General features: G+C 48.4%; 1 protein-coding gene across 1 annotated transcript in view; it reads left to right on the top strand.

Moving 5' to 3' along the window:
• AK4 (adenylate kinase 4) overlaps positions 1-22,913 on the top strand; it is an 88,713-nt gene that overhangs the window by 54,775 nt on the left and 11,025 nt on the right. Inside the window, exons 4-5 of the mRNA XM_040360766.1 lie at positions 10,519-10,691; positions 18,828-18,946. Coding sequence (XP_040216700.1) covers positions 10,519-10,691; positions 18,828-18,946 — 292 coding nt within the window. The remainder of the gene's footprint in view (positions 1-10,518; positions 10,692-18,827; positions 18,947-22,913) is intronic.

The following is a 22,913-nucleotide window of genomic DNA, read 5'->3' as shown; positions in this document are numbered from 1 at the left end:
TTCTTTCTTTCTTTCTTTCTTTCTTTCTTTTCCAACAATTCTGCCCACCATTCCAAATTGCACTGAACGTGTGACATGCATTTGGGCGCCATTATTCTTTAATGACATCCCAAACACCATACGCTCGTCGTGCGATGTGATCGCGCAGCAATTGCAGTGAAACCCTAGAAAAGTGACGGCAGAAAATCTGCCCATTTTGTAACATTTCTGTTTTGGGAGGGGTATTAGACATTAGATCTATGTTTGCCCCCAAGCATGTTTGAAGCCATTGAGCGTGAGATTCTTTTCGGGGCGAGAAACGCGCTTAGGGCAGCCCTTGGAGCAAATGTTCACCTCCTGAGTGACACAAGAAATCGCCAGCAAATCGCTCAGATAGAATTTCTAGCGGGATGATTGTCCCCTCTGTGGAAAGTGTTAATGCAGCCTGGTTTTGAAACAATGGGCTGGATTCAAGAAGCAATTGCGCCTGTGTAACCATAGTTACACAGGCGCAATTGCTTACTTGCCCCGGCGTAACGAATGCTCCTGATTCAGGAACCTCGTTACGCCGACTGCAGCCCAAGATATGCGCGGCATAAGGCTCTTATGCCCGTATATCTTAGGCTGCATTCTTGCGATGGCCGCTAGGTGGCGTTCCCGTTGTGCTCAGCGTATAGTATGCAAATTGCATACTAACGCCGATTCACAATGTTGCGCGAGCCCTGCGTACGCAGTTTACGTAGTTTCCGTACGGCGTCTTTCGCGTAAGGCTGCCCCTGCTATTAGCAGGGGCAGCCAATGTTACGTATACCCGTCGTTCCCGCGTCGCGAAATTTCAAATTTACGTACTTTACGTAAGTGATTCGTGAATGGCGTTGGACGCCATTCACGTTCACTTTGAAGCAAATGACGTCCTTGCGACGTCATTTGCCGCATTGCACGTCGGGAAAGTTTCCTGACGGAGCATGCGCTCTACGATCGGCGCGGGAACGCGCCTAATTTAAATGATTCCCGCCCCCAACGGGATCATTTAAATTGCGCGCGCTTACGCCGGGCATTTTGCCGGCGCGCCCACGCAATTTATGGAGCTACTGCTCCGTGAATCAAGGGCAGCGCAGTAATTTTGCGGGGGCGCAGGGCAAAATCGTTATGGCGATAACGAGGGGGTCTGATAATGGCGGTGTGTGTGTGTGGGGGGGGGGGGGGTCTGATAATGGTGATGTGTGTGGAATATTCCATGCGATCAGACTGAGCGTGTCCGCCTGTTACATTAACGGAAAGGGATGAGTCATCTGTCTTTGTAAAAACAGAACCTTGTAGCTGTTACAATGTATCCCCCCCCCCGCGGGGAGAAGGACGGAACGTCTGTCACTGATTTCATCGCTATCCTTTAATTTTTAACACGCATATGTGTCAGTTTAACAGAACGCTGTCAGTTAGCGGTGTGATCCTGTATATGAGTAACAGAAGATATTTCATACTTTCCACCTAAATAAACAATTCATTCTACTGATGTCTTAAAGGATAACTTACAGCGAACGATGCGTCTCTCGGCGATCCCTTGGCGTCATTGCATATAATGCGGGGCTATTGGTCCTGCATTGTACAGTGCATGGTGGGGGCAGCTTAGAGAGAGGGCTGCAGGGAACCAGTCATACCCAGTGGCGGCTGGTGCTCAAAATCTTTTGGGGGGCGCAAACAAACAAAACAAAACAATTGCAGCCTCACTGTGCCCATCAATTGCAGCCTCACTGTGCCCATCAATTGCAGCCTCACTGTGCCCATCAATTGCAGCCTCACTGTGCCCATCAAACACAGCCACTGTGCCCATCAAACACAGCCACTGTGCCATAAAATTGTCGCCACTGTGCCATGCCATCAATTGTCGCCACTGTGCTATGCCATCAATTGTCGCCACTGTGCCATGCCATCAATTGTCGCCACTGTGCCATGCCATCAATTGTCGCCACTGTGCCATGCCATCAATTGTCGCCACTGTGTCATGCCATCAATTGTCACCACTGTGCCATGCCATTGTCGCCACTGTGCCCATCAATTGTCGCCACTGTGCCCATCAATTGTCGCCACTGTGCCCATCAATTGTCGCCACTGTGCCCATCAATTGTCGCCACTGTGCCCATCAATTGTCGCCACTGTGCCCATCAATTGTCGCCACTATGCCCATCAATTGTCGCCACTGTGCCCATCAACTGTTGCCACTGTGCCATGCCAAACGCAGCCACTGTGCCATGCCATTGTCGCCACTTGCCATGCCATTGTCGCCACTGTGCCATGCCATTGTCGCCACTGTGCCATGCCATTGTCGCCAGATTGCCCCGTAAAATGCCGCCAGATTGCCCCGTAAAATGCCGCCAGATTGCCTCGTAAAATGCCGCCAGATTGTTTTCCGTGGTGGTGCAGGAGCAAGAGGGGGCGGCGATCCTGCGCCCACTATGGATGCACCGCCACTGGTCCTACCACTAGAGGGAGCCTGCTGATTAGTGGAATAAGGTACGTCTCCTTATTCCAGTACCTCTGGACCGCCTCCCGTACATATACCTAAAAGGACAAAGAATTTTATTAAATATACGCCTAATCTCCAAACCAAAAAAACAAGCGCTTATGGAGTACTGCACCAGATCTAAAAAAGTTCCCCCATTGCTGGTTGGAGCTGCTGCCTTAAAACAGAAGTTTGTAATAAACACTGTCACATAAAATATTGTCAAAAGGTCAATATAAATCAATACCCATAATTAGGGGTGCAACGGATCACAGTTGATCCGTGATCTGAACGGGTCACCCCCTTCGGATCGGAACACACGGTGATCCGCGGATTGCCGCGGCACTGGAGCTAGGCCGAAGCAGCGGCCTTTCCTAATGTTATGGCCGCGGCTCCGGAGCTAGGCCGAAGCCGCGGCCTTTCCTAACGTTATGGCCGCGGCTTCGGCCTACCTCCGGAGCCGCGGCCATAACGATAGGCAAGGCCGCGGCTTTGGCCTAGCTCCAGAAGCCGCAGGAATAACATTAGGAAAGGCCGCGGCTTTGGCCTAGCTCCGGAGCGGCGGCCATCTTGGTACACCCGGCGGCGGCCCTCCTCTGTTTACACCCACAGAGGAGGAGCCTGCACTCGTGGGACACATGCTGGGAGTGTCTGTACTGCCCAAGGGGGGGTGTCTCTTGCCCTGAGAGGAGGGGGGGTGTCTCTTGCCCTGAGAGGAGGGGGGGTGTCTCTTGCCCTGAGAGGAGGGGGGGTGTCTCTTGCCCTGAGAGGAGGGGGGGCGTCTCTTGTACTGAGAGGAGGGGGGGTCTCTGTACTGAAAGGAGGGGGGGTCTCTGTACTGAGAGGAGGAGGGGTGTCTGCACCAAGGGGGTACTATAGTTGGTGGGGGCGGGTGAACAGTGGGGGGGGGGAGATGTGTATATTACAGTGGGGGGGGGGGGAGATGTGTATATTACAGTGGGGGGAGGGGAGATGTGTATATTACCGTGGGGGAGAATTTTTTTTTTTTGCCGATCCGAAAAATGATTCGATCCGTGACTCCTGATCCGAGGAACGATCCGAACCGTGAGTTTTTTGATCCGTTGCACCCCTACCCATAATGAGTGAGATTAAGGGCCAGATTCTCGTATACTGGCGTAAAACTATGCTGGCGTAAAACTATGCTGGCGTAACGTATCTCGTTTACGCTACGCGGCCGCAAGTTTTATGGGCAAGTGCTTGATTCACAAAGCACTTGCCTGTAAAGTTGAGGCGGCGTAGCGTAAATCCTCCGGCGCAAGCCTGCCTAATTCAAATGATCCAGGTAGGGGGGCGTGGATCATTTAAATTAGGCGCGTTCCCGCGCCGATCGTACTGCGCATGCACTGTCCCTAAAATTTCCTGACGTGCATTGCGCTAAATGACGTCGCAAGGACGTCATTGGTTTCGACGTTAACGTAAATGGCGTCCAGCGCCATTCACGGACGACTTGCGCAAACGATGTACATTTTTAAATTTCGACGCGGGAACGACGGCCATACTTAACATTGGTTGCCCCTCATATAGCAGGGGCAACTTTACGCGTCGCAAATGCTACGGAAACGTCGTAAATTCACTGCGTCGACCGCGCGTACGTTCGGGAATCTCGCGTAAATAGCTAATTTGCATAGACGACGGGGAAAACGACGTCGGCGACACCTAGCGGCGGGAAAAAAAATTGCATCTAAGATCCGACAGCGTAAGAGCCTTAAGCCTGTCAGATCTAATGGATATCTATGCGTAACTGATTCTAAGAATCAGTCGCATAGATACGCCGGGCCAGATTAGGACTTACGACGGCGCAAATGGCGTTGCGCCGTCGTAAGCCCTTTGAGAATCTGGCCCTAAATCTAAATCTCTTCTGGGATTATTTGGACTTTTTCAACTATACCTGTGTCTTTTAAATTTCAATTTGAATTTTATTACGGCCTTTTATATATCGGATTAAGTATATGCTTTTAGAGATATATATACATGCTGAAGCGCTGCTTGGTTTATATTTAATCTCGCTCATTATGGGTATTGATTTATATCGACCTTTTGACAATATTTCCTGTACATATACGTCGGCACTTTAAAGATGGATATCTCGGTAACGGCAGCTGCTGCCACAACCGGGATAACTTGTAAAACGCAGAATCTGAAAAACAGGCTCGGTCCTTAAGTGGTTAAATATCGCCTCCCATTGCAGCTCATCGGTTAAACGCAGGGGGTACGGGAGGTGAGGAGTCTGACGGCTCTGTGCCGGATAACCGTGATTTGCAGAGCGGAATCCTCATTAGGAAGATGAAAGTCGGACAGCTCCTTCCTCCAGCCTGGCGGAGATTTCATTATCTGGTCAGATTTGCGCCCACACAACACCTCCGCCAGGTCGCCGGCGAGAAAATCCCTCATTACTGATGTTGTTGAAGAATTTCTTCTCCGCTGTCGCCGGGCGGCACATGAGGCCTCCTAGGTACCAGGAGATGAGTATTGAGCCTTCATCTGTTCTGCTGGGAAGACTGGTGTTCATCCCTTCTAGGCTGGGGCCCTATCCAGAAAGAAAGGTCGAGGGGCCACTAGGCTATACTACTGTATTCCTGATCCCACCCACATATCTTTACAACCAATGGAGGGTCCCTGCTGTCATTTGGGTGATATCACCTTGAACCAGGGCTGGCCCAAGACATTGTGCTGCCTGGGCCCAAGAATAAAATGCTGCCCCTCACCACCCCCCCCCCCTCCAAAAAAAAAAATCACGCCCACTGAAAGCCCCCACATACAATTTTTTTAGATTGTGATAAATTGAATGAAAATTGAATTTGTCAGGAAATCAGATTTACATGCAACAGCACATTGACTATATGCAAAATGATATGACATACCATTATGTTCAATTCCAAGGGGCGGGCTAGGGCAGTATATAGACAGGCTAGGGTAGTATATAGACAGGCTATGGTAGTATATGGATGGGCTAGGGTAGTATAGGGGCAGGCTAGGGTAGTGTGTGGGCAGGCTAGGGTAGTGTGTGGGCAGGCTAGGGTAGTGTGTGGGCAGGCTAGGGTAGTGTGTGGGCAGGCTAGGGTAGTGTGTGGGCAGGCTAGGGTAGTATAGGGGCAGGCTAGGGTAGTATAGGGGCAGGCTAGGGTAGTGTGTGGACAGGCTAGGGTAGTATAGGGGCAGGCTAGGGTAGTGTGTGGACAGGCTAGGGTAGTATAGGGGCAGGCTGATGTAGTATATGTCCAGGGTAGTATGTGGACAGGCTAGGGTAGTATGTGGGCACGCTAAGGTAGTATATGGACAGGCTAGGATAGTGTGTGGGCAGGCTGGGGTAGTGTGTGGGCAGGCTGGGGTAGTGTGTGGGCAGGCTGGGGCAGTGTGTGGGCAGGCTAGGGTAGTATGTGGGCAGGCTAGGGTAGTATAGGGGCAGGCTGGAGTAGTATATGGACAGGCTAATGTAATATATAGACAGGCTGGGGTAGTATGTGGGCAGGCTGGGGTAGTACATGGCCAGGGTAGTATGTGGGCAGGCTAGGGCAGTATGTGGGCAGGCTAGGGCAGTATGTGGGCAGGCTAGGGCAGTATGTGGGCAGGCTAGGGTAGTATAGGGGCAGGCTGGAGTAGTATATGGACAGGCTAATGTAATATATAGACAGGCTAGGGTAGTATATGGGCAGACTGGGGTAATACATGGCCAGGGTAGTATATGGGCAGGCTAGGGTAGTATGTGGGCAGGCTAATGTAGTATATAGACAGGCTAATGTAGTATAGGGGCAGGCTAGTGTAGTATAGGGGTAGGCTAGTGTAGTATAGGGGCAGGCTAGTGTAGTTAATGGGCAGGCTTGGGTAGTATGTGGACAGGCTAGGGTAGTATAGGGGCAGGCTAGGGTAGTATAGGGGCAGGCTAGGGTAGTATAGGGGCAGGCTAGGGTAGTATAGGGGCAGGCTAGGGTAGTGTGTGGACAGGCTAGGGTAGTATAGGGGCAGGCTGGGGTAGTATATGGCCAGGGTAGTATGTGGACAGGCTAGGGTAGTATGTGGACAGGCTAGGGTAGTATGTGGACAGGCTAGGGTAGTATGTGGACAGGCTAGGGTAGTATGTGGACAGGCTAGGGTAGTATGTGGATAGGCTAGGGTAGTATGTGGACAGGCTAGGGTAGTATGTGGACAGGCTAGGGTAGTATGTGGTCACGCTAAGTTAGTATATGGACAGGCTAGGGTAGTATAGGGACAGGCTAGGGTAGTGTGTGGACAGGCTAGGGTAGTGTGTGGACAGGCTCTGGTTAGTATGTGGACAGGCTCGGGTAGTATGTGGACAGGCTCGGGTAGTATGTGGACAGGCTCGGGTAGTATGTGGACAGGCTCGGGTAGTATGTGGACAGGCTCGGGTAGTATGTGGGCAGGCTAGGGTAGTATGTGGGCAGGCTAGGGTAGTATGTGGGAAGGCTAGGGCAGTATAGTGGCAGGCTGGGGTAGTACATGGCCAGGGTAGTATATGGACATGCTAGGGTAGTATATGGACAGGCTAGGGCAGTATATAGACAGGCTATGGTAGTATATGGATGGGCTAGGGTAGTATAGGGGCAGGCTAGGGTAGTGTGTGGACAGGCTAGGGTAGTGTGTGGACAGGCTAGGGTAGTAAATGGGCAGGCTGGGGTAGTATAGGGGCAGGCTGGGGTAGTATATGGCTAGGGTAGTATGTGGATAGGCTAGGGTAGTATGTGGACAGGCTAGGGTAGTATGTGGGCATGCTAAGGTAGTATAGGGGCAGGCTGGGGTAGTGTGTGGACAGGCTGGGGTAGTGTGTGGGCAGGCTCGGGTAGTATGTGGGCAGTATAAGGGCAGGCTGGGGTAGTACATGGCCAGGGTAGTATATGGACATGCTAGGGTAGTAAATGGGCAGGCTCGGGTAGTAAATGGGCAGGCTTGGGTAGTATAGGGACAGGTTGGGGTAGTATAGGGACAGGTTGGGGTAGTATCTAGACAGTCAAGGGTAGTATAGGGGCAGGCGGAGCGGCCCGGGGGGCAGTTGTCATTGCACCCAAAACTGCTGGAAAGAAATCTTGGTCGTCATTTGCTGGATAAATAGAAGAGAAGGAGAGGCGGCCGTAGTTCAGTTGCTGCCCCTCTCAAAGTGCTGCAGGGGTCTAATAGACCCTCTGGGACCCATGGTAGGGCCGGCCCAGTCTTGAACCCCTTTCCATACTGATCCTCGGTTCCTCAATACTCCCCCCTGTGGTGCCATCCCTTTACCATGGAAGGGCTTTTGTCTTTCCCCTCACTGGACTTCCAGAACTTTCAGCCTTTGCATCCTCATCACGGTTCTGAGGTCCTCCTTGGACTCTATTCCAGTTATAATCGGCCTAAACGGCTCCCCTCGAGCTCCCAGTGCCTGAAACATGTAATTCTGGTGCAGAACAGTAAAGCTTATTGGCTCTCCGTGCAATGACCTGCTGCAGTGGATGGTGGGCAGCCTTATAGAAAGATGGACCTACCTCCCCTCTCCTCCCATTTCTACCCTCTTCACCAATATAATGTGATGAGGATAAAATACTTATCGGTTGAAACAGACACCTCCTGGTCTTGCTTCTTCTGGCTCCCTCCAAGCCATGACCAGCAATGGGTTCTGTAATTGGAACTGATTGGCTGCGCAGTCAAAAGCAACAGCTTTACAGTGGACCCTTGCTCTTAGTGTGGAAGCAGTGGTCTCTCTGCAGAGGTCTAACCTGCCCCCTGCTAAGAACTAGAGTTCTCCAATCAGGAGAGAGCAATGAGGTTTGCTGATTGCAGATCTATAGGTCTGATTTAGTAGGAGGCGTGTCAGACCTCTGCAGAGAGACAACTGCTTCCACAGAGATGGCAAGGGTGCCACTTTGCAGCTGCTGGCAGTTTATAAAGAAAACAGCCTGTAAGACACGATCGTATTCCTCAGCCCCCCACTAATCTGAATTTTAGGGTGCTTCTCCCTGCAGCATCCTGTATTTTTGTGCCTTTAGTGTAGCCGTGAATGGCTCTTCTCCTAACACATATGATGTGTTGACGTTCTGAGTGTTTTTGTTCCATGTGCAGTGATGGGTGTGAGACCGGCGGGTGGGGCGTGGGCCCTTGTGTTTTGCCAAAAATGTTGGCACTGAAGCAGATAGTTGGGAGGTTCCGTCATGCGGAACGCTCTACACTTTACCTGTAGTAACCTCACCGCACAGCAATCACTACGGCTAGGACAATGTAACTGTCAAAGTTCACCTGTAGCAATGCTTCCAGGATGGAAGGACGATTAAATCATGCTGAAGATCTCCTGGTTCGGAGCTCCTTGAATTTTCATTTTCCAAAATGGAAGTAACACAGTACAGGAACATATGACAGGAGCTTGCAGTGCTGCCTTAGGAGCATACAAGCCTGCTGAATCCTGCTGTAGGAGATCATATAGAACTCAGAATAAAGGTTTAGCAACGTGGTGTCGTGGTTAGCACTTCTGCTTTGCAGCGCTGGGGTCCTTGGTTTGTATCCCAGCTAGGATACTATCTGCATTGAGTGTGCGCTTTCTCCTTGTTCTTATGTTGGTTTCCTCCTATACATGCTGGTAGGGTGATTGGCTCTAGACATGTGCACTGCTGAGAATTTCCTTTGTTTTCGTCTTTGTTTCATTAGTGTTTTTTTCGTAAGTTTGAAAATTCGTAAAATAAAAAAATGTGTAAATTCGAAAATTCTTTAAATTCAGTATTCGGAAATTCCATCATTTGAAAATTCGGAAATTAAAAAATTAGATAATTAAAAAATTCGAAAATTCTTAAAATTTTTAAATTTGGTATTCGTAAATTCCATCATTTGAAAATTCGAAAAGTTCATATTCGTAAATTCCATCATTTGCAAATTAGATAATTAAAAAATTCTTAAAACTCGGTATTTGAAATTTCGGAAAATAAAAAATTTAATAATTAAAAAATTCGAAAATTCTAAAATTTGGTATTCGGAAATTCCATCATTTGAAAATTCGATAATTCGTAAAATTCGGTATTCGTAAATTCCATCATTTTGAAAATTCGGAAATTAAAAAATTCGATAATTAAAAAATTCGGTATTTCGTAAATTCCATCATTTGAAAATTTGTAAATTAAAAAATTCGATAATTAAAAAATTCAGTATTCGTAAATTCCATCATTCGATAATTAAATTTTTTTTAAATTCGGTAGTCGTAAATTCCATCATTTGAAAATTCAGAAATTCAAAAATTCTTAAAATTCGAAATTTAGTAAATTTGATCATTTGAAAATTCGAAAACTCTGCATTTGAAAATTCAGAATTCGTAAATTCAAAAATTCACAAAATTCTAAAACTCGGCATTGATACATTTTAGAAAATTCAGAATTCGTAAATTCAGAAAATTGAAAATGCAAAAATAAGAAAGGAAAATCTGAAAATTAGAACGAAAATCCAAAAATTCTAAATAACGAGCTAACTAATAAAAACTAACTATTAAATTATAGGTATTGAAATTTCCTTTCAAATTTGGCTGTTCGTGAACGTAATGAATACAAATTTATTTGAAGTTACGAATGATCCGAAATAAAGAATGCCGCATCCAAACAAATGGAACGGAATGAAATAATAATAAATAATACATTATTATTATTATTATTATTATTGTTATTTATTATAATTACTTCATTACGTTCCATTCATTCAGATACGGCATTCGTTATTATGGATAATTCGTAACTTGATAAATTCATATTCGTTACGCTCACTAACAGACAAATTTAAAAGGAAATTCCAATACCTATCATTTAATAGTTAATTAGTTCTTTTTTTTTTTTTTTTTTAGATTTTCGAATTTTCAGGTTTTTGAAAATTTGGATTTTTATTCTTGTTTTTGGATTTTCAAATTTCCAGATTTCCAAATTTCAAATTTTTTTTTTTAATTCCAAATTTTCGAATTTAAAAAATTCCCGGGTGGTTGATATGGGAGGGAAGCAATAATGAACCAATAGCGGAACTCGTTTTGTAACACACCTGAAATGCTCTTCTTTCTTTTTGTTTGCTAGGTTTCCCCCGAACCCGGACGCAGGCAGAGGCGCTGGATAAGATCTATGACCTGGACTTAGTAATAACATTAAATATTCCTTTCGAGACGCTGAAAGATCGCCTGAACACGCGGTGGATCCACCCACCCAGCGGACGAGTCTACAACATGGAGTTCAATCCTCCAAATGTATCTGTAAGGACCCTAATATATCACTTCCTGTTCCTGTGTGATGCAGAGGATTGTGGGATCCGCTCAGCAGGGAAAGTGCAAAACTAACCTCAGAAAGTATTATTATACCAAAGGAGTAGTGTGTGCTTGGAAGGGACTTCCAGCAGAGGTAGTGAGCCAGTCATTAGTGGGTTTAACCACTTCCATACAGGGCACTTACGCACCTTCCCGCCCAAGCCAATTTTCAGCTTTCAGCACTGTCGCACTTTGAATGGCAATTGCGCGGTCATGCTACACTGTACCCAAACAAAATTGGCGTCCTTTTTTCCCCACAAATAGAGCTTTCTTTTGGTGGTGTTTGATCACCTCTGTGATTTTTTATTTTTTGCGCAACAACTAAAAAAAGACTGAAAATTTTGAAAAAAAAATACGTTTTTATTTTTTTCTGTTAATTTTTTTGTAAATAAGTAAGTTTTCTCTTTCAATTACGGGCACTGATATGGCGGCACTGATGGGCACCGATGAGATGGCACTGATGGACATCGATGAGGTAGTACTGACGAGCACAGATGAGGTGGCACTGATTGGCGGCGCTTGTATGCGGCACTGATGGGCACACATAGGCGGCACTGATGGGCACACATATGCGGCACTGATGGGCACACATAGGCGGCACTGGGCACTCATGGGCGGCACAGATGGGCACTTATGGGTGGCACTGATGGCTACTTATGGGTGGCACAGATGGGCACTGATAGGTGGGCACTGGGCATGGATGGGCACTGTGGGGTGGCACTGATGGACACTGTAGGGTGGCACTGATGGACAATGTGGGGTGGCACTGATGGACACTGTGGGGCGGCACTGATTTACCTATGTTGCCAGTCAGTGCCCATTTGTGGGCACTGATTGGCTTTTTTTTTTTTTTTTTACTGACTTTTTTCCGTTTTTTTTACAGACTTTTTTTGGGGGGGGGGGGGGGCTTTTTTTTTTTATCTGCCCTTCCCTGGTCCAGGGTGGGCTTCCCTGGTAGTCCATGTGGCGATCCGAGGGGGGGCTGCACTGATAAACAATCAGCACGAACCCCCCCTGTCAGGAGAGCCGCCGATCGGCTCTCCTCTACGCGTGTCTGTCAGACGCGAGTGAGGAAGAGCCATCGACGGCTCTTCCTGTTTACATCGTGATTGGACACGGCTGATCACGTGGTAAAGAGCCTCCGTGAGACTGACACCCTGCAACAACGATTGCCGCGATGCGCGCCCCCGGGGGCGCGCAGCGGCTCAGAATCCTGAGGACGTCATATGACGTCCAGTCAGGATTCTACAACCACTTTGCCGACGTCAATCTGTCATTGGCGGGCGGCAAGTGGTTAAAGTAGTTGTAAACTCTTACATAGACACGTGCAATTAGTTTAGTTTCGAATATGTTTTTTAACTAATTTTGACAAATTTGTCAATTCCGAAACTTCCAAATTTTTCAATTTCCGGTTTTAAGAAACTTTGAATTTCCAAACTTTGAATTTCCGAAACTTTGAATTTCCGAAACTTTGAATTTCCGAAGCTTTGAAAATCCCCGAAACTTTGAAAATCCCCGAAACTATGAATTTCCGAAATTTCGAATTTCTGCAAAAAGCAAAAAAACTAATGAAACGAAAATGGAAAAAAAAAGGATTTTTCGGCGGTGCACATGTCTACTCTTACTTATACCCTGTGAAGTGACTGGCCTCAAGTGATACACACAAATCCTCCTACATAAGTTGTACCTTATTATCTTCAGCAATTTCTCCTCTACATCCTTGTAAAACTCAGAAATTTAAAAGGATTTTTCACAGGCTCACAGAGGTGGGGAGCTGCAGTTCCACACTCTACAGGCGCTCTGAGAGCTGATTGGAAGGAAGGGACACGCCCCCTTCACACAGAGCCGAGGCTGTCAGTCACAGGCTGTGTGCTAAAGCTCCCTCCCCAGTCACCTTTTTTTTTCCTGGTGTCAGGAAGCAATAATTCTAGCCCTAGACCTCCTCTGTAACTCAAAACATGCAACCTGTAGCATTTTTAAAACGTCGCCTTTGGAGATTTTTAAGGGTGAAAGTTTGTCGCATATTTTTGGGGATATTTATTATAGCAAAAAGTAAAAAATATTGAATTTTTTTCAAAATTGTCGCTCTATTTTTGTTTATAGCGCAAAAAATAAAAACCGCAGAGGTGATCAAATACCACCAAAAGAAAGCTCTATTTGTGGGGAAAAAAGGACGTCAATTTTGTTTGGGAGCCACATCACACGACCGCGCAATTGTCCGTTAAAGCGACGCAGTGCCGAATCGCAAAAGGTGCTCCGGTCCTTTTAACTGCATAATGGTCCGGGGCTTAAGTGGTTAAAAAAAAAGGCCATGACCCTTTCCAAAAAACACAGCGGCTGAAAAAAGCGTAGATGTGATCGTGTCCCATGGAAAAACCATGTTGTATGGACTGCAGTGCGTTTCTGCAAAAGGCACCAAAAAACGCATAGGCCCAGATTCACAAAGCACTTACGCCGACGTATAACACGTTACGCCAACGTAAGTGCAAATGTGCGCCAGCGTATATGTGCGGCAGACCCACGAACCAACATGCGCCTAAAAACAGGCTACACCCCGCCGACGTAGCCTGCACACGCCGGCGTAGGGTGGGCTCACATATGGGCTGGGAGCATGGTGCTGCTCCCATTGATTAGCCATTCAAACATGCAAATGAGGGAAATACGCCGATTCACGAACATGCGTGTGCCCGGCGCATGCTACGCGAGATGCGCGTAAGTTGTACGTCCGGCGTAAAGTTATTCCCCATAAAGGAGGTGCAACCCGGCAACAGACATGCTCAGGTCTGCACCAGGGAACACAAGCCGGCGTATTGTGCGTTGGACGTGTGTCTGGCTGGGCGTACGTTATGTTCACGGCATACGCAGTGATCTGGTGTAGCTTGGGCAGTTGTGCCGGAGTGGTTGTGAGCAGGGGGGTGCTGTGCATGCGTCCACGTCACGGCGCATGCACAGCTCGTGATACGTACGTGTCTGGCGCTCGGCCCATCATTTGCATGGGGTCACGCCCACTTCCAACTACGCCAGCGTGCGCCTTCGAAAACCCACGCCACGCTGGCACAGCGTTGGGAGCACTGGCTTGCTGAATGCAATGCTTGTCTCTCCGAGCTAGGTTGGCGTGGCGTACGGTGTTTGCTCTACGGCGGCGTAAAGTGCGCCTTGCTCTCTGTGAATCTGGGCCATAGCTGTCAGCCGGGACTTTAGGAAGTCCATGGTGAAGGTTTACATTCACTTTAATGATTTCATGTCTGCAGTGCCATCTGCTGACCAGAACTGGTATTTCAGTTTTACATTTGACATTGGATGAAGATGATAAAATGTATCTCCATCCGTCGGTTCTATTTATCTGTCCTTGTTAACGTGAACTGACCCCGGAGGGAGGAAACATAGTTGGATTATTTTATCTGGCTCGGGTTCAACATAAATAATTCAAGTTTCTGCCATTCGAATCTCAACCACCAAACCACCTAATTGCTGCTTGTATTTTAGCCCTACAATGGTTGTATTGTAACTCGGCAAAATTTATAGTCACCAAACCAGTGTGAAAAGTGAACGGCGTGCGTGTCTCCATGCAGGGTCAGCTTAATAGCATCATGGGCCCCTGGGCAAAGTAATACTGTGGGGCCCCTACAATGATGACAGTAGGTAGGATGTAGACTGCCTCCCCTTTGCATCTATCACTCTCAGTGCCATCATGGGGCCCCCATTTTCAGGGCAGTGTGGGCTTAAGGACCAGCTGCTTTGGGGAAAGTGCAGGGGGCCCCATGCAGCTGGGGCCCCTGGGCAGTGCCCTAGGTGTGCCCTCTCATTAAGACAGCCCTGTCTCCATGTACTGTACAGGAGGGGACATATATGTGATGAATTGATGAATGGCTTCACATACAGGACATTAACGTAGATAAAAAAGACAATCTATTTTTAAGCATGTCTTGCTGTATGCAGTCTTATAAAAGCCAGCGGCGGACTGACAACTCATGGGGCCTCCGGGTGATATAAAATCATGGGGCCCCCTGTGTCCCCGCCCACACTCAAGCCACACCTGCACAGTGAGACCTGGGGGGGAGGGGGAAGCACACTGGGGCAGCACACGGCGTGGCACTGTGGGGAGGGGGAGCACACTGGGGGAGGGGGGGGAAGCACACAGGCTGACACTGTGGGGGGTCATACAGGGTGACACTGTGGGGGGAAACCACACAGGGTGACACCGTGGGGGGGGGGACACACCAAGGGTTCACACTTTGGGGGGGGAACACAGGGTGACATTGGGGGGGGGCACACCGGGTGACACTGTGGGGGGGGAGCACACAGGGTGACACTGTGGGGGGAGCACACTGTGGGGGGGGAGCACACAGGGTGACACGGTAGGGGGGGAGCACACAGGGTGACACCGTAGGGGGGAAGCACACTGGGGGGGGGGCACACCGGGTGACACTGTGGGGGGGGAGCACACAGGGTGACACTGTGGGGGGGGAGCACACAGGGTGACACGGTAGGGGGGAGCACACAGGGTGACACCGTAGGGGGGGAAGCACACTGGGGGGGGCACACAGGGTGACACTGTGGGGGGGGGGGGGAGCACACAGGGTGACACTGTGGGGGGAAGCACACAGGGGGACACTGGAGGAGGGAAGCACACAGGGTGACACTGGGGGAGGGGGAGCGTACAGGGTGACACTGTGGGGGGGGGGGAGCACACAGGGTGACACTGTTGGGGGGGGGGGAAGCACACAGGGGGACACTGTTAAGGGGGGGTAAGGCACACAGGGGGACACTGTGGGGGGGGGAGCACACAGGGTGACACTGTTGGGGGGGGGGAGCACACAGGGGGACACTGTTAAGGGGGGGGTAAGGGACACAAGGGGACACTGTGGGGGGGGGGTGAAGCACACAGGGGGACACTGTGGGGGGAGGCACACAGGGGGACACTGTTAAGGGGGGGTAAGGGACACAGGGTGACACTGTGGGGGGGGGGAAGCACACAGGGGGACACTGTTAATGGGGGTGAAGCACACAGGGGGACACTGTGGGGGGAGGGGGGTGAAGCACACAGGGGGACACTGTGGGGGGAGGCACACAGGGGGACACTGTTAAGGGGGGGTAAGGGACACAGGGTGACACTGTGGGGGGGGGGGGAAGCACACAGGGGGACACTGTTAATGGGGGTGAAGCACACAGGGGGACACTGTGGGGGGAGGGGGGTGAAGCACACAGGGGGACACTGGAGGAGGGAGAGCACAAATTAGAGTCACCAAACCAGTGTGAAAAGTTCCAAGCAGACGCTGTGTGTGTCTCCATGGACTGTACAGAAGGTGAGATGTATGTAAACGCATTGCGCCCCCCCCCCCCCCTCATTAATGAATGGTCACATACAGTACAGCAATGTAGATGAAAAGCCAGAATCTATTTTGAAGCCTGTACAGATAAATCCATATGGGGGCGATTGCCAAAGATTTGTATTTCTGTCCATCCAGTCTTGAAATGTACACAGCTTTGCCTTTGTGCACCCTGGGGGGGGGGGGGGGGGGATGCTAAAAACTTGGCTCCACTGTGTGTAATTAACGCCCACCCCAACCCCCCAGCCGCAGGTCTAAACAAGCCCTTACTGTGAGAATCTCGGGTAAGACACATTTCTACAGATTCACAATAAAAATAAATATTTGAAACAGAAAACTGTATTCAGTAAACATAGTGAAAGATAGATCTGGGGTTTGTGTGTGTGTAGATCTATTCTTATTAACCACTTCAGCCCCGGAAGATTTGGCTGCCCAATGACCAGACCACTTTTTGCGATTCGGCACTGCGTCGCCATAACTGACAATTGCCCGGTCCCCAAACAAAATTGACGTAATTTTTTTTTTTTCCAAAAATAGAGCTTTATTTTGTTGGTATTTTATCACTTTTATTTTTTTTTTGTTTTGTTTTTTTTGCGCTATAAACAAAAAAACAGCTACAATTTCGAAAGAAAACACAATATTTTGTACTTTTTGCTATAATAAATATCCCCAATTTTTTTATTTATTTTTTTTGTAATTTTTTTCTCAGCCGATTATGTATTCTACAATGTTTTGGTAATAAAAATCGCAATAAGCGTTTATTGCTTGGTTTGCCCAAAAGTTATAAGCATCTACAAAATAGGGGATAGTTTTATGGCATTTTTATTATTATTATTTTTTTTTTCTTACTATTTATGGCGGCGATCTGCGATTTTTTTATTTTTTTTTATCGGGACTGTGACATTCTGGTGGACACATCTGATACTTTTGACACTATTTTGGAACCATTGGCATTTATACAGCGATCAGTGCTATAAAAATGCACTAATTACTGTAAAAAATTCACTGGCAGGGAAGGGGTTAACACTAGGGGGCGATCAAGGGGTTAAGTGTGTTCCCTGATGTGTGTTCTAACTGTAGGGGGAGGGGACTGACCTATAGGAAATTACAGATCCTGGTTCCTAGCTATTAGGAACTCACGATCTGTATCTCCTCTCCTCACAGAAACAGGGATGTGTGTGTTTGCACACGTCCCTGTTCTGCCTCTCGTGCCCAGAGATTGCTCGGGGCCGGCGGTCATTGCGACTGTAGCTCACGAGCATCTGCACCCCCACCATGCAGCAGGTGCTTGCGCGCCTGCTAGCCCGCTTAAAGCGGCCAACGTACAGCCACGGTACTGCGACATTATGGTGGACACTTTTGACACATTTTTGGGACCATTGGCATTTTTATAGCGATCAGTGCTATAAAAATGCATTGGTGGCCTGCGCGAGAGCCGACCTATAGCTACGGGCTCTCGCGCAGGGGAGCCGACCTGCCGCCGTAAAACGACGGCGGCTGGTCGGCAAGTAGTTAAGGTCCCCTGTCCCTCCAAAACGGAGGTAATACATTGGGTGAATTAGGCGGCCACGAGGCCCCTGTGAGACCTTAGGCGACCGCCTAATTAATGAGCTGCCTGTGGTGCCCATCAAACGCAGCCACTGTGCCCATCAAACGCAGCCATTGTGCCCATCCAACGCAGCCACTGTGCCCATCCAACGCAGCCACTGTGCCCATCCAACGCAGCCACTGTGCCCATCCAACGCAGCCACTGTGCCCAACCAACGCAGCCACTGTGCCCATCCAACGCAGCCACTGTGCCCATCCAACGCAGCCACCGTGCCAATCAAACGCAGCCACTGTGCATTTACTAAGCTCTGGAGAAACTGCACTTTGCAAAGTGCACAGTCTATTTGCCTTTACTAAATCAACCTCCTATTGTATTATCCCTCCGATTTTTCTCTTCCATGACACTGAAGGTCAGGGGAATCTTGCCACAGCTGCAGAGAGGAGAGATACAATGAAGAAAAGTTTTATCTTTGAAAGAGAGAATTGAACTCGCAGCGGGTGATTGAAGACGTTACAATGTAGAATGGAACACCGTGACAAAGCGCTCTTAGGAACAAAGCTTGTATTGTCTGATACTTTGTTGCTAAAACCTTGATTTAGAGTGTTGGACAAATCACAAGCTGTCCAGTCATATGATTGTTATGTAACTATTTCAAAGATTTAACATCATCATCATAACTGTTATATAACTATTATAACCACTTCCATACCGCGCCTATTCTGGCACTTCTCTCCTACATGTAAAAATCATCATTGTTTTGCTAGAAAATTACTCACAACCCCCCAACATTATATGTTTTTTTTTGAGCAGACACCCTAGGGAATAAAATGGCGGTCATTGCAACTTTTTATCTCGCACGGTATTTGCGCAATCATTTTTCAAATACCTTTTTTTTGGAAAAACAAACAAAATGACAAAACAATAAAGTTAGCCCAATTCTTTTGTACAATGTGAAAAATGATGTCACGCCGAGTAAATAGATACCCAACATATCACGCTTTAAAATTGCGCACACTCATGGAATGGCGCCAAACTTCGGTACTTAAAAATCTCCATAGACAACGCTTAAATTTAATTATTTTTTTTACAGGTTGCCAGTTTAGGCCGCGTACACACGGTCGGTCCATCCGATGACAACGGTCTGAAGGACAGACACGCCAAGACTTGTTTCCTATGAATCTAAATATTTCTTTGTTTGATGTTTAGGGCATTGATGATGTCACCGGAGAGCCATTAGTCCATGAAGAAGCAGATAAACCCGAGGCGGTAGTTTCCAGGCTGCGCCAATACAAAGATGTTGCCAAACCGGTTATAGAAAGATATAAGTGAGTTATATTTATTATTTAAAATTTATTTCAACTTTTATTAATTTCACTTTTATTATATCACTTTTTAATGGGGTGATTTTTATGCCATTCTTGAATATTTTATTGTGTCAAATCATATATTATCATACTTGACTTGGGTTTAGAAATACGTTTACTTTTTATATTTATTGATTGCTGTTCAGGGGAACATACGACATGTATCCTGTTTGACAATGACAATATACCTTCTAAGAATACAAGAAAAGAGTTAAAGTGGAGTTTCCATCCCAAATTGTTTTTTTTTTTCATTAATGTGCTCATTAGACCTAAAAAAGAAAAAAAAACAAATTTGTTTTTTTACTCATCTGGAAATGCCTGTTGCTATGCAGTCCCACAAAATCTGCCTTTGGAATCACCTAGGATCCTGACATCATCTCCCTCTAATGCTCCTGGAAAATGTGTGTCATCATTTCCCAGGATGCAGTGCGCTGTCCAATTATCACTCCCCATCCAAGACTTCCAGGAAGTAAGTGCTTGTGGGCTTCACAATGCCCACAAGCAAAATGACAACGGGGTGGACATAGTTTTATAAACTATGGGCTAGATTGAAGTAGCCCGCCGTAAGTTTGTGCGGGCGTGGCGTATGTTATTTACGCTACGCCGCCGCAACTTAGATGGGCAAGTGCAGTATTCACAATGCACTTGCTCCGTAAGTTGCGGCGGCGTATCGTAAATCAGCCGGCGTAAGCGCGCCAAATTCAAATTTGCAAGAGGTGGGCGTGTTTTATGTAAATAAAACATGACCCCACGTAAATGACGTCTTTAACGAACGGCGCATGCGCCGTTCGTGAAAGAATCCCAGTGCAAATGCTCGAAATTCTGTCGCAAATCGTCAATGCTTTCGACGTGGATGTAATTTACGCAAAGCTCTATTCGCGAACGACTTACGCAAACAACGTAACATTTTCAAAATTCGCCGCGGGAACGACGTCCATACTTAACATTGCGTACGCCTCATAGAAGCAGGAGCAACGTTACGCCGGAAAAGCCTTACGCAAACGGCGTAAAAAATTCCGCCGGGCGCACGTACGTTTGTGAATCGGTGTATCTAGGTCATTTGCATATTCTACGCCGAAAACGACGGAAGCGCCACCTAGCGGCCAGCGTAAATATGCACCCTAAGATACGACGGCGTAAGAGACTTACGCCAGTCGGATCTTAGCCAAATTTCGGCGTGTCTCGCTTTCTGAATACAGAAAGAAGATACGCCGGCGCAGCTTTGAATTTACGCGGCGTATCAATAGATACGCCGGCGTAAATCTTTGCTGAATCTAGCCCTATCTTTTTTGAATAACTATGCGGATTGTAAAATAGTAAGTGACCGGATTTATATTATAAAAACGCAGGATGAAAGGACATACATTTAAAAAAATGCTAATTGCGGTTGGAACCCCGCTTTAAAGCTCAACTCTGGGAAAAGTTACCGTCTTCCTGTACAGTGCACTGTGGGGGGTCAATTGTTCTTTTAGGTCTAGAGGGCAGGGCTTTTTTTCAGGGGGAACTCGGTTCCACCACCTCTGGCTCAGACCCTTTGGTGCCTGCTCACCACAATCACTTGTAATCACAGAAGTCTGGTTTCTGTGTTTACAAGTGACCGCTCTGCACTCTGTATGTAACCCCCCCTGAACTCTGCACTCTGTATGTAATGCAATCCTGGTATTTAATGCCCCTTTAAGACCCTTCTACTGTTTGTGAAATATGAACGGGGTCGTGGTTGAGTTCCTGCACCTATTTTCTGAGAAAAAAAGCTCTGCTAGAGGGCACAGAAAAGATTTGCTTACCAGATCCACCACTACTCTGTGCTGCTAGACCGGTCCCCACAGCTTCCTCTCCCCCCTGCTCCAGTGGTCTAAGGACTTTGGGTTATCGGGAGCAGACTCCATAGTCCCGCACTGGATGTGAGGAAGCCAAGGACGAAAGTCCACCAGTGGAGTATAGGGAAGTGCCATCCACCGGTGAGCGAAGGATCCGGTAAGTGAAGCCCTTCTCCTCTATTCCCTGGACCCCCCATCCTGCAAGGGACGATTTTCAGATTTCCTCGAGTTGGCCTTTAAAAGTGGACAGTGCAGTGTCCAGCCAGTCTGCTAGCATAAAGAAAGGAGGAGCGGGGGAGTGCCTAGCCATCCTAGACTATGGGGCTGTGTGTTTCTATTGATGCACACAGTGTAGGGAGACATAAATACAAGGCAGGGGCGGATCCAGAGTCCAGTCTCGGGAGGGGCACTGCCAGAAAATATGTTTTTTTGGTGGCAATTTATCGGGGAAATGGCTGATGTTGGCGCTTGAATCATCATAGCAACCATGGTTGTTATGGTGTCAGGATGATTGAAGCGCATTATTTATATTATTACATTGTAATATAAAATTATATGATTCATTGCACCATAATGAAGAATCAGTGGGAGCCCAGAGCATGCCACTAGATGCAGCTTGTCACTTGCCACGTCGCCTGCCACACATTGCGGATTGTCACTTGCCACGTCGCCTGACGCCAGATACCGGATTGTCACTCGCCACGTCGCCTGCCACACGTTGCGGATTGTCACTTGCCACATGTCAGGGATTGTCACTTGCCACGTCACTTGCCACGTCGCCTGCCACACGTTGCGGATTGTCACTTGCCACATGTCAGGGATTGTCACTTGCCACGTCACTTGCCACGTCGCCTGCCACACGTTGCGGATTGTCACTTGCCACGTCACCTGCCACACGTTGCGGATTGTCGCTTGCCACGTCACCTGTCGCCAAATGCGCATTGTCACTCGCCACGTCACCTGCCACACGTTGCGGATTGTCGCTTGCCACGTCACCTGTCGCCAAATGCGCATTGTCACTCGCCACGTCGCCTGCCACACGTTGCGGATTGTCACCTGCCACACATTGCGGATTGTCACTTGCCACGTTGCCTGCCACACATTGCGGATTGTCACTTGCCACACATTGCGGATTGTCACTTGCCACGTCACCTGCCACACGTTGCGGATTGTCGCTTGCCACGTCGCCTGTCGCCAAATGCGCATTGTCACTCGCCACGTCGCCTGCCACACGTTGCGGATTGTCACCTGCCACACGTTGCGGATTGTCACCTGCCAAACATTGCGGATTGTCACTTGCCACGTCACCTGCCACACGTTGCGGATTGTCGCTTGCCACGTCGCCTGTCGCCAAATGCGCATTGTCACTCGCTACGTCGCCTGCCACACGTTGCGGATTGTCACCTGCCACACATTGCGGATTGTCACTTGCCACGTTGCCTGCCACACGTTGCGGATTGTCACCTGCCACACATTGCGGATTGTCACTTGCCACGTCACCTGCCACACGTTGCGGATTGTCGCTTGCCACTTCGCCTGTCGCCAAATGCGCATTGTCACTCGCCACGTTGCCTGCCACACGTTGCGGATTGTCACCTGCCACACATTGCGGATTGTCACTTGCCACGTCACCTGCCACACGTTGCGGATTGTCGCTTGCCACGTCGCCTGTCGCCAAATGCGCATTGTCACTCGCCACGTCGCCTGCCACACGTTGCGGATTGTCACCTGCCACACATTGCGGATTGTCACTTGCCACGTTGCCTGCCACACATTGCGGATTGTCACTTGCCACGTCACCTGCCACACGTTGCGGATTGTCACTTGCCATGTCACCTGCCACACGTTGCGGATTGTCACTTGCCACTCCGCCTGTCACCAGATGCAGATTGTCACTTGCCACACGTCACGGATTGTCACTTGCCACGTCACCTGCCACACGTTGCGGATTGTCACTTGCCACGTCACCTGCCACACGTTGCGGATTGTCGCTTGCCACGTCGCCTGTCGCCAGATGCGGATTGTCACTTGCCACGTCGCCTGCCACACATTGCGGATTGTCACTTGCCACACGTCAGGGATTATCACTTGCCACGTCGCCTGCCACACAT

The sequence above is a fragment of the Rana temporaria genome, chromosome 7, assembly GCF_905171775.1.
Source record: "Rana temporaria chromosome 7, aRanTem1.1, whole genome shotgun sequence".
NCBI classification, from domain to species: domain Eukaryota; kingdom Metazoa; phylum Chordata; class Amphibia; order Anura; family Ranidae; genus Rana; species Rana temporaria.
This window is presented reverse-complemented; position numbering and strand designations above follow the sequence as displayed.